The sequence below is a fragment of the Oncorhynchus keta genome, chromosome 23 (genome assembly GCF_023373465.1).
Source record: "Oncorhynchus keta strain PuntledgeMale-10-30-2019 chromosome 23, Oket_V2, whole genome shotgun sequence".
Lineage (NCBI taxonomy): Eukaryota > Metazoa > Chordata > Actinopteri > Salmoniformes > Salmonidae > Oncorhynchus > Oncorhynchus keta.
The window spans coordinates 24,172,172-24,186,732 of NC_068443.1; the positions used below are offsets into that span (position 1 = coordinate 24,172,172).

The window sequence follows — 14,561 nt, forward strand, 5'->3', positions numbered from 1 at the left end:
CGTAGTAAACCATTTATTAATCATTACTACCACATTTATAACCCATTTACAGTTTGCCATAATGGCCCGGAGGGGATGGCTGCCGTTTTACGGGCTCCAAACCAACTGTGCTATTTTGTGTGTTTATTCGCATTGTTTGTAACTTATTTTGTACATAATGTTGCTGCTACCATCTCCTATGACCGAAAAGAGCTTCTGGATATCAGAACAGCAATTACCCACCTCAAACTGGACAAATATTTTTCTTTAATGAGTCCGACGCAAAGGATATACCGCTTCTCTGAGACCAGGCCCAAATCCCTGTCATTTGCGGGAAGATTAGACGGAAATATAGGGGGTATCCCGCCTCGACCATCCGTTCTATTGGCTAACGAGCAATCACTGGTGAATAAACTGGATGATCTCCGTTCAAGACTATCCTACCAACTGGACATTAAAAACTGTAATATCTTATGTTTCACCGAGTCTTGGCTGAACGATGACACGGATAATATACAGTAGGCTGGGTTTTCCGTGCATCGGCAGGACAGAAGAGCTACATCTGGTAAGATGAGGGGTGGGTGTGTGTGTCTATCTGTCAATAACAGCTCACCTGTGGTAGAGTACCTAATGATAAGCTGTAGACCATACTTTCTACCAAGAGAATTTCGATCTATATTTTTCCGTCGCCGTCTATTTACCACCACAAACCGACGCTGGCACTAAGACGCACTCAACGAGCTGTATAAGGCCATAAGCAAACAAGAAAACGCTAATTCAGAAGCGGTGCCACTAGCGGCCGAGGACTTTAATGTACGCAAACTTAAATCCGTTTTACCTAATTTCTACCAGCATGTCACATGTGCAACTCGAGGGGGAAAAAAACTCTAGACCACCTTTACTCCACACACAGAGATGCATACAAAGCTTTCCCTCGCCCTCCATTTGGCAAATCTGACCATCATTTTATCCTCCTGATTCCTGCTTACAAGCAAAAACTAAAGTAGGAAGTATCAGTGACTTGCTCAATACGGAAGTGGTCAGGTGACGTGGATGCTGCGCTACAGGACAGTTTTGCTAGCACAGACTAGAATATGTTCCAGGATTCATCCAATCGCATTGAGGAGCCACCGGCATCAATCCAAAAGTGCATCGAAGACGTCATCCCCACAGTGACCATATTCCAACCAGAAGCCAAGGATTACAGGCAACATCCGCACCGAGCCAAAGGCTAGAGCTGCCGCATTCAAGGAGCGGGACACTAATCCGGACACTTATAAGAAATCCCTTTATCAAACAGGCAAAGCGTCAATACCTACTACACCGGCTCTGACGCTCGTCTGTGGCAGGGCTTGCAAACTATTATGGACTACAAAGAGAAACACAGCCGTGAGCTGCCCAGTGACACGAGCCTACCAAACGAGCTAAATGCCTTTTATCCTCGCTTCGAGGCAAGCAACAAGCACCAGCTGTTCCGGACGACAGCGTGATCACGCATGCGCGGACAAACTGGCAAGGGTCTTCACTGACATTTTCAACCTCTCCTTGACCGAGTCTGTAATACCTACATGTTTCAAGCAGACCACCATAGTCCCTGTGCCCAAGAAAGCGATGGTAACCTGCCTAAATGATTACCGCTCCGTAGCACTCACGTCGGTAGCCATGAAGTGCTTTGAAAGTCTGGTCATGGCTCACATCAACACCATCATCCCGGAAACCAAAGACCCACTACAATTCGCACACCACCCCAACAGATCCATAGATGACATCATCTCAATCGTACTCCACACGGCAGTTTCCAACCTGGACAAAATGAACATCTATGTGAGAATGCTGTTAATTGACTACCTGCTCAGCGTTCAACACCATAGTGCCCACAAAGCTCATCAGTAAGCCAGGACCCTGGGACTAAACACCTCCATCTGCAACTGGATCCTTCCTGACAGGCCACCCCCAGGTGGTAAGTGTAGAAAAAACAATACATCTTCCACGCTGATCCTCAACACTCAGGGGTACGTGCTTAGTCCCCTCCTGCACTCCCTGTTCACCCATGACTGTGTGGCCAAGCACGACGCATTAGGTTTGCTGACAACACAATAGTGGTCGGTCTGATCACAGACAACGATGAGACAGCCTATAGGGTGGAGGTCAGAGACCTGTCAGTGTGGTCCCCAGGACAACAACCTCTCCCTCAACGTGAGGAAGACAAAGGAGCTGATCGTGGACTACAGGAAAAGGAGGGACGAACACGCCCCCATTCACATCGACAGGGTGGTAGTGGAGTGGGTCGAGAGTGTGAAGTTTCTTGGTGTCCACATCACCATCATGGAGAAAACCACACCAAGACAGTTGTGAAGAGGGCACGACAACGCCTCTTCCCCCTCAGGAGACTGAAAAGATTTGGCATGGGTCCCCAGATCCTCAAAGCAGCTGCACCATCGAGAGCATCCTGACCGTAAGGCGCTAGAGGGTAGAGCGTACGGCCCATTACATCACTGGGGCCAAGCTTCCTGCCATCAGAGGAAGGTCCAAAAAATTATCAGAGACGCCAGTCACCCAAGTCATAGACTGTTCTCTCTGCTACAGCACGCAAGCGGTACCGGAGCGCCAAGACTAGGTCCAAAAGGCTCCTTAACAGCTTCTACCCCCAAAGCATAAGACTGCTGAACAATTAATCAAATGGCCACCCGGACTATGTACATTGACAACCCCCCCCCCTTCCAAGTAAAAAACAAAATTATGTTATTCATTGTTTATTATCTATGCATAGTCACTTTACCCCTAAATTACCTCGACTAACCTGTACTCCTACACATTGACTCGGTACCCACTGTATATAGCCTGGTTATTGTTATTCTTTAGTTTAGATTGTTTAGTATATATTATCTTAACTCTATTTCTTGAACTGCATTGTTGGTTAACTTCTTGGTGACAGGGGGCAGTATTTTCACATCCGGATGAAATGCATGCCCAAATTCAACTGCCTGCTACTCCCCAGAAGATAAGATATGCATATTATTAGTACATTTGGATAGAAAACAAAATCCAGCTTTCTAAGGGACCTTCTTGCAGTTCCTACCGCTTCCACTGGATGTCACCAGCCTTTAGAAATTGGTTGAGTTTTTTCCTTTGTGTAATGAAGAAGTAGCACTGTTCAGAACGAGGGTAACTTCAAGTGTACTGTTTGATAGAGGCGCGTGACCAAAAAGCTAGCTACAGTTTGTTTTCCTCCTGTATTAAACACAGATCACCCGTCTTCAATTTTATAGATTATTTACTTTAAAAAATACCTAAAGTTGTATTACAAAAGTAGTTTGAAATGTTTTGGCAAAGTTTACAGGTAACTTTTGAGATATTTTGTAGTCACGTTGCTCAAGCTGGAACCTGTGTTTTTATGGATCAAACGCGCCAAATAAATTGACATTTTGGATATATATCGACGGAATTACTCGAACAAAAGGACAATTTGTGATGTTTATGGGACATATTTGAGTGCCAACAAAAGAAGCTTGTCAAAAAGCATGAATTATATTTTTATTTCTGCATTTTGTGTCGCGCCTGCAGGGTTTAAATATGCTTTTCTCTCTTTTGTTTACGGAGGTGCTTACTCAGATAATAGCATTGTTTGCTTTCGCCAAAAAACCTTTTTGAAATCTGACATGTTGGCTGGATTCACAACAAGTGTAGCTTTAATTTGCATGTATGATTTAATGAAAGTTTGGTTTTTATAGTAATTTATTTGAATTTGGAGCTCTGCATTCTCCCTGGCTTTTGGCCAGGAGGGACCGTCCCACATATCCCTGAGAGCGGCAGGGGGCTGCAGGGTAGCCTAGTGGTTAGAGCATTGGACGAGTAACCGGAAGGTTGCAAGTTCAAGTACAAATCTGTCGTTCTGCCCCTGAACAGGCAGATAACCCACTGTTCCTAGGCCGTCATTGAAAATAAGAATTTGTTCTTAACTGACTTGCATAGTTAAATAAAGGTTAAAAAAAATAATTTAAAAAAGGTTAAGGGCTTGTAAGTAAGCATTTCCCGGTAAGGTCGACCGACACCTGTTGTATTTGTGCATGTAACAAATAAAATGTGATTTGATCATAAAGTAATTTCGCAGTCCCTAATCTAGTGAGCAGTATTGAAACCTAATCCTAAACGGTGTGCAATCCTTTTGTAAATGGCTTATAAATGGTTTATTATGTTAAAATAAAGTGTAACCTTATTTATTTACCTTTCCCCCAGGGTGTGGGGAGCATGGGGAGGACGGGGGAGAGGGGCTCCTCCTTCACCAATGACAGGTCTGGGTAACGGCTTATCTCCACGCCAACCACACTTTCTGGGGACGAGGAGGGGACAAAACTATCTGGTGTGTCCCGGTCCTTACAATGCTCCTGTCCAAGCCTGTTACTGTGACAGAGGGTTGAGAGAAACATTATATAACATTAGTATGTATCAAAACAGCAATGTTGGTCAACCTATTTTTCACAAAAAATAACATTGCATATCCCAGGCTTCCCTAAACTGAGAACATTGTGTTGAGATTGTTTTGGAGTCTGTGAAAGATTGTATGGTATATCTACAACCTAGTCTGAGTACATACAGGAAAATAACTGTTTTTAGACAAATAGGCTATTTTCACACAAATATAATTGCGTTCACAACTGTAAATTGTCTCGATCAGAGTTCCCAAATCTAAGAACATTATGTAGAAATTGTTGTGGTCTGTCTGAAAGCTTGAATCATATACAGTGAGCCCCAAAAGTATTGGGACAGTTGGATGCTACCATGATTACTGATAATCCTGAATTAATTGTGAATAATGAGTGATAAATTAGGCTTAAATATCATACCCCCAAAAAAATGTTAAGCTCCCATGTTATTATAATGGTGAGAGGTTAGCATGTCTTGGGGGTATGATATTTGTGCGTTTGTAACTTTCTCACTCATCATTATTCAAGATTCATTCAAGACTAACCTTAATCATGATAGCATCCACATTCATATAAGTGTTTAAAAACATATTTTATTCTTATTTACAATAAAAGTGACTCCAAAATCTCACAACACATTATTTACCATTCATTTCTATTGGCTACAAAATAACCTAAAACACAACCAAAACAAACAGCAAATGCATCCAACAAATTTTGTTGAGTCACAAGCTTCATGAATGGCGCAGTGGTCTAAGGCACTGCATCTCAGTGCTAGAGGCATCACTACAGGCCCTGGTTTGATTCCAGGCTGTATCACAACAAGCCGTGATTGGGAGTCTCATAGTGCGGCACACAATTGGCTCAGCATCGTCCGTGTTAAGGTTTGGCCGGGGTAGGCTGTCATTGTAAATAAGAATTTGTTCTTAACTGACTTGCCTAGTTAAATAAAGGTTAAAAAAACTTAAATAAAAATAAAAGGTAATCATTGCGCGCTAGGAATATGCACTTTAACCATATTTCAAATCTAAAGAGCTGTATACACAGCCAAAACAACAACAAAAATGTCATTGTCCCAATACCTGGAGCTCACTACATGTATCTACAGCCTCGTCCGAGTACCCAGATCAAGGAGAATGCATGTTTTTAGACAGATATTAGTATACAAAGTGTCCACTGCCCTGTCTATGAAGTGCAATTCAAATGAATCTTTGTCCCCGTAGGGAAAATGATTGTGCGGCCAAGTATTTACAGAATACACTGTAATCACAATGACAGGTTTAGAAAGTAATACGGCATCTTAAAGATGTAAAGCATAACCAAAGACATCCCTCCTAATTAGGATTGCAAAATTCTGGTAATTTTGCTGAAATTACCAGATTTTCCAGAAACCCTGGTAGGAGGATTGCAGATTTTCTGCTAATTCCCTATTGATTCCGGGAATCTTGAGGGCGGGATTTCTGGAAAACCTGAGAATTTGGGGGAAATTACTTTAATTTGCAACAATACTCCTGATTGCCCTGTTATGGGGGGCAGAGGCCTTACTTACCTGAGTTCCTCCTGGTTGTTGTGAGGGGGCGTGGGAAGGGAGGCTGGCACGTCCACAGTTTTAGGTCCCTGAGCAATGGCTCGGGCCAGCAGGTCCTCCTCGGTCCTGAATGGGACGTGGAGCGGCTTGGAGACCAGATTTTTGGACACTACATAGAAGAGGAACATATGAATGAGACATTAAGATTGGACCTAACAGCATGACACTACAGTTGGAAATTGTTACAAAAACTTTCATGGCCATTTTCTCAATAGGGGTTGGGGAAAGGTTATGAACTTTCAAAACAGCATAACCTTCTCAACACATTTCAGAATGCTGTGTATGATACATTATTTTGAGGTTTTAAAAAAACAGCTTCAGAGATTCAGCAAGCTGGAACTAATCTACCAATAACCCCTGGTCACCTGTGACCTCTGAACCCTCCCCAGTGCTCACCCATGGCAGCAGCTTTGCTGGCTAGCTCCTCTGTAGTGGCAAAGCCGTTGATCATCTTCTGTCGGTTTACAGGTGGAGGAGTCGGAGGGAGTGAAGCCGGCGGGGTGGGGGGGTTGCTCAGATTGTTCTGCTTTGAAGAAACAAGCCAAGGAATACATGTCAACATACTACAACAGGGGATATATAATATTGTATCATAGTCGTCTCTTGCAACCACAAATCACTGCTTCAAAGGCACCAAAGGCATCATTCAACTTCATCTTAATTAAAGTGTCTTGTGCCTGGGGCTGGTCTAGTGGGTAGTGCCAGCACATTCTGCGCACACAGTATGCAGTACATGTTTGTGTGGGATCCCTCCATCTCTCCCTAGCTCATTCAAAGTCTGTCTCTTTTAAATAAAAATACGAGATAAGTAGGATTTTTCTTTTAAACAACAAAATAAACTTCAGTTGGAGGTGAGGCCTCACCTTGTAGGTGAGCTGGGAGTAGTAGTCAGAGACTCCGTCCAGAGAGCCACTGCCAAATGTCCCAGACAGGAGGTTCTCACCGTTCAGCTGGCCGCTCCCGTAGGGGGCAAAGTGAGAAAAGTTCATCCCTATCAGGGGCTCCATGAGGGGCAGAAGGGACAACTGCTGTAGGACGAGAGAGAGGAAGGGAGATGGAGAGAACATATTAGGTTCTAGGTTACGCATATTTATTTATCTATTTAACCCTTTAATATTTGACCAGAGAATATGACAACATTCTTATTTCCAGTAATGACCTAGGGAAGAGATACAGCCAGGGGAGAAGAAAGGCGAGAGGTTGAATGTGCTAATGATGATAGAACTATATGTGAAGTTCCTTGGTGGTGTAAAACTGCCTGCCAACTTCCATAATTACCTCAGATATAGAGTGAGCTCCAAAAGTATTGGGACAGTGAACATTTTTGTTGTAGTTTTGACTCTACTCCAGTACTTTGGATTTGACATGATAAAATGATTATGAGGTTAAAGTGCAGACTGTCAATTTAAATTTGAGGGTATTTTAATCCATATCGTGTGAACTGTTTTTGAAATTAGAGTACTTTTTGTACAAGTCCCCCATTTTGGGGACCAAAAGTGGGACAAATTCACTTATATGCATTAAAGTTTAGTATTTGGTCCCATATTCCTACAGTAGCACGCAATAGATTACATCAAGCTTTTGACTTTACAAACTTGGATTCATTTGTTGTTTGTTTTGGTTGTGTTTCAGATTATTTTGTGCCCAATATAAATTAATGGTAAATAATGTATTGTGTCATTTTGGAGTTTATTGTAAATAATAATTGAATATGTTGCTAAACACATCTATATTAATGTGGATGCCACCACGATTATGGATAGTCCTGAATGAATCAATCGTGAATAATGATGAGCGAGAAAGTTAGACGCGCAAATATCACACCCCCAAGACATGCTATCCTTTTACCATTACGATAACAGATGAGGTTAGCATTTGGGAGGGGGGCACGATATTATTTCGTCTGTAACTTTCACACTCATCATTATTCACAATTAATTCAGGACTACAGTACCAGTCAAAAGTTTGGACACAGACTCATTCCAGGGTTTTTCTTGAATTTTTACTATTTTCTACTTTGTAGAATAATAGTGAAGACATCAACACTATGAAATAACACATATGGAATCATGTAGTAACCAAAAAAAGTGTGCATTTCAATTAACAGGTGTGCCTTGTTAAAAGTTAATTTGTGGAATGTATTTCCTTCTTAAAGAGTTTGTGACAAGGTAGTGGTGGTATACAGAAGAAAGCCCTATTTGGTAAAAGACCAAGTCCATATTATAGCAAGAACAGCTCAAATAAGCAAAGAGAAACGACAGTCCATTATGAAGGTCAGTCAATGTGGAAAATGTAAAGAACTTTGGAAGTTTCTTCCGCCACAGGAAAGGAAGACCCAGAGTTACCTCTGCTGCAGAGGATACGTTAATTAGAATTACCAGCCTTCAGCAACAGCAGCACAAATAAATGCTTCACAGAGTTCAAGTAACAGACACATCTCAACATCAATTGTTCAGAGGAGATTGGTGAATCAGGACTTCATTGTCAAATTGCTAGAAATAAACCACTACTAAAGGACACCAATAAGAAGAAGAGACTTGATTGGGCTAAGAAACACAAGCAATGAACATTAGAACAGTGGAAACCTGTCCTTTGGTCTGAGTTCAAATCTGAGATTTTTGGTTCCAACTGTGAGACACAGAGTAGGTGAACGGATGATCTCTGCATGTGTGGTTCCCACTGTGAAGCATGGAGGAGGTGGTTTGATGGTGCTTTGCTGGTGACACTGTCTGTGATTTATTTAGAATTCAAGGCACACTTATCCAGCACGGGTACCACACCATTCTGCAGCAATTCGCAATTCCATCAGGTTTGAGCTTAATGGGACTATCATTTGTTTTTCAACGGGACAATGACCCAAAACACACCTCCAGGCTGTGTAAGGGCTATTTTACCAAGAAGGAGAGTGATGGGGTGCTGCATCAGATGACCAGGCTTCCACAATCACCTGACCTCAACCCAATTGAGATGGTTTGTGATGACCGCAGAGTGAAGGAAAAGCAGCCAACAAGTGCTGAGCATGTGTGGGAACTCCTTCAAGACTGTTGAAAAAGCATTTCAGGTGAAACTGGTTGAGAGAATGCCAAGAGTGTGCAAAGCTGTCATCAAGGCAAAGGGTGGCTACTTTGAAGAATGAAAAATATAAAATATATTTTGATTTGATGAACACTTTTTTTGGTTACTACATGATTCCATATGTGTTATTTTATAGTGTTGATGCCTTCACTATTATTCTACAATGTATAAAATAGCAAAGATAAAGAAAAACCCTTGAATGAGTAGGTGTGTCCAAACTTTTGACTGGTACTGTATGCGTAATCATGGTAGCATATACATTAATGTAGATGTGTTTAGAAATATATTCTATTCTTATTTACAATAAAATTGGGCACAAAATATACTAAAACACAACCAAAACAAATAGCAAATGCATCCAACAAGTGTGTAGAGTCCAAAGATTGATGTAATCATTGCGTGCTAGGAATATGGTACCAAATACTAAACTTTTGACTACTTTGATACACAAGTGAATTTGTCCCAATAATTTTGGTCGCCTGAAATGGAGGGACACTGTACAAAAAGTGCTGTAATTTCTAAACGGTTCACAAGATATAGATGAAAATACCCCCAAATTATACCTGACAGTTTGCACGTTAACCTCAGTCATTGCAACATTTCAAATCCAATGCAGGAGTACAGAGCCAAAACAACAAAACATTTGTCACTGTCCCAATTTGGAGCTCACTGTATGAACACAAATAGCACCAAGTCAAATGAACATACTTGGGGTATTATTCACATCTTCAACTCTGCTGTGGCGGCTATGTGTTTAGTGGAAGTCTGTGGGTAATTTATCCTTGTTTATTGATTACAGCGATTACTGGGTATTTCAAATTGAAGCATGTTTGGAAAGTCTAGATTTCCCATTCAATTCATTTTCTACAATTATCCTTCCCACATAGGAAGGAAACGAAGACAGCAATTACTTATCAAAATGACAGTAATTTAAACTTCAACAAAACAGCACATAAATTGTAATAAAAGAGCTGGTTGACTGTTTGATAATAACGTTTGGTGAGAAAAACAATATTATTTCTGTCTCATTTATCAGTGATATGCAGACTGTATGGTGTAGCAGCACCCAGTAGGGTAGGATACCATTTGTTTCAATTTACATCATTTTTATATGGTCCCCCTGCCCTCCAGGAGACCATATCATGGCTCCATGCCATCAAACTGAATACCGGTATGCAATCAAACTGTGTAGTTTCTATCGCAATTAACTAAAGCCATTTATGAAGTGATGCGGCTGCATACAGATTTAATCAATGAAGAGCACCATGGGGGGGTATAATATGTCCCATTCTTCTCCATAATAACCACCAGTAATGCCTGGGTGTATAACTGTCAAACCTAGCAGCTTCATTTGCTAGTCCATTAACACAGCAGTAATGTGGCTATGATGCATGTAATGGTATCAGCATACACACACCCGGGGCACCGTCCTATCTGTAATTAGCTAGCTCTGTGGTCGATGCATCACAGCGCTGTTAAAGACAGAGCTGTGGAAGGAAACATCTCTGAAGGGATCATTTAGCTCCCCATTTAGCTCCCCTTAATGTGAGATGAGTAAATGTAACAAATGTAGTAGACCTTACAGTGAAATGCTTACTTATAGGCTAACCAACAGCGTCATTTTTAAGTAAAACATAGGTATTAAGTAAACAAAAGATAAATATGGAAATAATAAACAACAGTAAAGACAGTGAAAAATAACAGTAGCGAGGCTATATACAGTAGCGAGGCTATATACAGTAGCGAGGCTATATACAGTAGAGAAGCTATATACAGTAGCGAGGCTATATACAGTAGAGGCTATATACAGTAGAGAGGCTATATACAGTAGAGAGGCTATATACAGTAGCGAGGCTATAACAGTAGCGAGGCTATATACAGGCAGAGGTTAGTCGGACTAATTGAGGTAATATGTATGTGTAGGTATGGTTAATGTGACTATGCCTATAAGTGATGTGTGATGTTTAAGTCTACTCCCTACCTGTTTGAGCTGGGTCATTAGTGTATCAGTGCTGGAGTGCACCAGCTGCTTCTCCTCCCCTTCCTTCTTCCTCTTCTTGTAACGAGAGGCGGGCCTCTCTCCTCCTTTGGGGTTCCTCTTGTTCCTGCCTTTCCTCTTCTCCTGTCCTGTGAGCAGTGGTCCTGGGAACTCTGGCAGGCCAGAGAGCTGTCCGTCTGAATACGCCTGGGAGGAGGTAGATGAGTACTGTGTCAATTGTCATAGAGACACTGGTAAGAAAGCAGTGTCTCGTTTATCGGCAATCACAAAAATATCTATATAAAAAAAACATGACATGATACCACGCTGTTCATAAATAACTTTTACAATTCACAACTCTTAAGCCTTTTGGGTATTTCCACCAACACCACCATTATTTTTTAGCAGGAGAAGATCTGAGATACCATTTCATGGATCACGACTCAGCCTAAACTACTGCCTCCTACTATGACTCACAGCAGTTTGTCACAGGCAGCAACCCATTGGACTGATTCACTGAACCAGACTCAGAACCTACTTGGCTTGGCTGTGACTCACACTGGCTGCTCATCTACCTACATAGCAAGCTAGCGGTCATTGTGACTCAATGGAGGCTGGTGGAGGGAGAAATCTGAGGATAGACTTATTGTAATTAATGGAACTGGATCGTTCCATTTATTCCATCCCAACTGTTACAATGAGGCTTCACCACCTCCACTGCCGTGCCTCATCTACCAGACTCACCCCGTTGCTGTCCATGGAGCTCTGCCTTAGCAGCAGAGCCTTGCAGTCTGCATCCGCCTCCTCTTCCTCAGACCTCAGGCTCTTGTCTGACCGTTGGTGGGGAAGCCCTGGTCCATTAAGAGGCGTCTGCCTGTTCTTCAACAGGTGTTTGAGGAGCTCGTTGTTACTCCCAGATTCCCCTTTTGCTCCCCCGCCGTGGGAGGGGCTCTGTACTGCAGCTCCACCCTCCTCCTTCACCGTGCCCATCCCTGAGCCCATGTGCGAGGAGGTGCCATCTCTGGGTCCGTGGCACTCGGTGCTCTCAGTCTGCTCCAGCTTAATGTTGCTGAGGATGCGCTCCTGCTCCAGAGCTTGGGCCCTGGCTAGGGAGATGTCTGAGGGGAGGCTACCCATCCCTACAGGCTGCCCAACACCACCCAGCCCTCCACCCAGCCCTCCAGAGAGCTGCCTCTCCAGCTCTGAGTGGCTATGGCTGGGGGTAGAGGTGGAGGAGCCAAGTAAGGGGGACCTGGAAAGGTCTTGGTCCCCGAAAAGGTGGGTGTTGTTCCTGGTGGGTGTGGAGGATGTGTCTGACCGGCAGGGCGTCAGAGGGGCAGTCAGGTCAGAGCGAGGCGTGGACGGCGTTTTCACAGAATCTGCATCGTCATTGTCTTTCTTCTTCTTCCTGTTTCTTTTCTTCTTGCCATTCTCATCCGGGATGATGTTGGAGTAGAGCTGGATCAGAGACTGACCCGAGCCGGGGAAGTTGGAAGGCAGGGGCGTGGTGGAGTTGCCGCTCCCAAATGGAGGGCCTTCCCCGGGCATCTGTGGCATCACGCCTGGTCCGCTGAACCTCCGGGGTCTGTGTGGACCCTGGGCGAAGTTACCCTGTAGTACCATGTTATCAGGCCCAAAACCAGGTCCCATGTCCTGAGGAATCATCCCATTACCCATCATGGCCCTCCGGTCTCCGCCTTGTATGAAAGCCCCGGGAGGAGAGCCCATCCCTGGCTGCATGGGCTGCTGCAGGGGGAACATCGGTCCTAACTGCTGCATGAAGTCCTGGGGCAGCTCAGCATTGAAGAACGGCATCTGAGAGAGAGGCACCATGTTTCCCCCGTCAGGCCCCAGCATGCCTTGCTGTTCCATCTCCATGCGTTGTTTTAGGGCACGCTGACGTTCTACTTCCTGCATTAGTTGGACCCTCTGCCTCTCCTGCTGCTCTCTCAGCCTCTCCCGACGCTCTCTCTCCTGGAAGCCCTCACTAAACGGGTTGTTGTCGTCAAACTTCAAACCGGAGCCCTGTGGGGGTTTGACCCCTCCGGGTTGAGGCTGAGGCTGGTTTTCCATGGGCATCTGCTGGGGCATTTGGGGAGGCATCTGCTGGGGCATTTGGGGAGGCATCTGCTGGGGCATTTGGGGAGGCATCTGCTGGGGCATTTGGGGAGGCATCTGCTGGGGCATTTGGGGAGGCATCTGCTGGGGCATTTGGGGAGGAATCTGCTGGGGCATTTGGGGAGGAATCTGCTGGGGCATCTGTGGGGGCTGCTGAGGCAGGTTGCCCATGGGCAGTTGAGGCTGCTGAGCTGGGTTTCCCATGGGAACCTGAGGGGGCATATTGGGTCCGCCCATGGGCATGGGAGCTCCAGGATGCCAGCCTGCTGGTGCGTTGGGCGTGGGCATTCGTTTTGGGGGGGCGTTTGGCTGGCCTGGATGGATTGGCATCTGCTGCACCATGTGGTTCATAGATGGGTGGTTCATTGGAGGCCCACTTGGTACAATGCCGGCAGGGCCGCCTTGTATTGGTGGCATTCCTGGCACTGCTGCTGGCATCACAGTGGGAGGCATGCCACTGCCACCCTGCTGCTGCTTCACACCATACTCCTCGATCAGGTCAGCATGCTCTTTCTGCTGCTTCCGGATCTGAAAAGACAAGAACCAAAAATATATATTACATAAGAACATGGACAAACAGCTGGCAAGACAGACAATAACAATTCAACATGTGTATTGACATAAATCCATACATAATTATGACAATTACAAGGAGCTTTGAAAGGATGTTTGGTCAACTGAAGGAATAAAAGTCAACATTTTGGTCTGGTCTCAAAACTTAGTTCCAAGCAAGGGCAGTTTGAGGGTTGAATTGAGGGCATAGCCTAGTGTTATGGTAAGACAGTGGTATAGTACTGATGAAGAAAGTGCCATTACGTACCTGCTCCAGCTGTTTCTGCACTACACCCTGCTGCTCCGTCAAGTGTTTGAGTTGCTCTGCGTCCTCCTCAGGGAACTCCCTCCCAGCCTTCTTGGCCGTCCTCTGCTTGGCACACAGGGCCTTCTTGGACTTTCTGTGGGCGCCGATCTTCTCCTCCAGAAACTTCTGCTGCATTTGGAGCAGCTGCTGGGTCTCCTGGAGCCACTCCTCGTACTGAGTCCTCTGAGCATTGTCTGAGGGAAGCGACAGAGTGAGTTTTCATAGTACTTATGTACATTAACAATATTTATTACAAAAGCATTTTGGGCTAAGCCTGGTAAAGCCAAGAAAATCTGAGGGGGAGTCAGATTTTTATTTTTTTACAGATTTATACCATTATTGAACTATGGCTCATAAATCAAAAGGATACATTTACTGACGATTGTGAATGTTAACAGAGGTGAACTTACTGACAAAACCTGGTCCAAAATTGGGAGGATTGGGCCTTGTCACTGAGGGTGTCAGCTTGCCATCCTGGTATTGAAATAAACCAACAATAAATTGATGTTATAATTTGTGTTTTCCTAGTATGCTTTGTGT

At 44.1% G+C, this 14,561-nt stretch overlaps 1 protein-coding gene across 6 annotated transcripts in view; it reads right to left on the reverse strand.

The window, feature by feature from the left end:
* LOC118402033 (histone-lysine N-methyltransferase 2C-like) overlaps window positions 1-14,561 on the reverse strand; it is a 131,426-nt gene that overhangs the window by 11,599 nt on the left and 105,266 nt on the right. For 3 of the 6 annotated variants that reach the window (XM_052476893.1, XM_052476890.1, XM_052476894.1), the window contains 8 exons: window positions 14,432-14,495; window positions 13,983-14,215; window positions 11,789-13,690; window positions 11,048-11,251; window positions 6,855-7,019; window positions 6,388-6,517; window positions 5,953-6,100; window positions 4,205-4,380 (listed from right to left, as the gene is read on the reverse strand). In XM_052476893.1, coding sequence (XP_052332853.1) covers window positions 4,205-4,380; window positions 5,953-6,100; window positions 6,388-6,517; window positions 6,855-7,019; window positions 11,048-11,251; window positions 11,789-13,690; window positions 13,983-14,215; window positions 14,432-14,495 — 3,022 coding nt within the window. The remainder of the gene's footprint in view (window positions 1-4,204; window positions 4,381-5,952; window positions 6,101-6,387; window positions 6,518-6,854; window positions 7,020-11,047; window positions 11,252-11,788; window positions 13,691-13,982; window positions 14,216-14,431; window positions 14,496-14,561) is intronic. The other 3 variants (XM_052476891.1, XM_035799857.2, XM_052476892.1) reach the window with 3 other exon arrangements.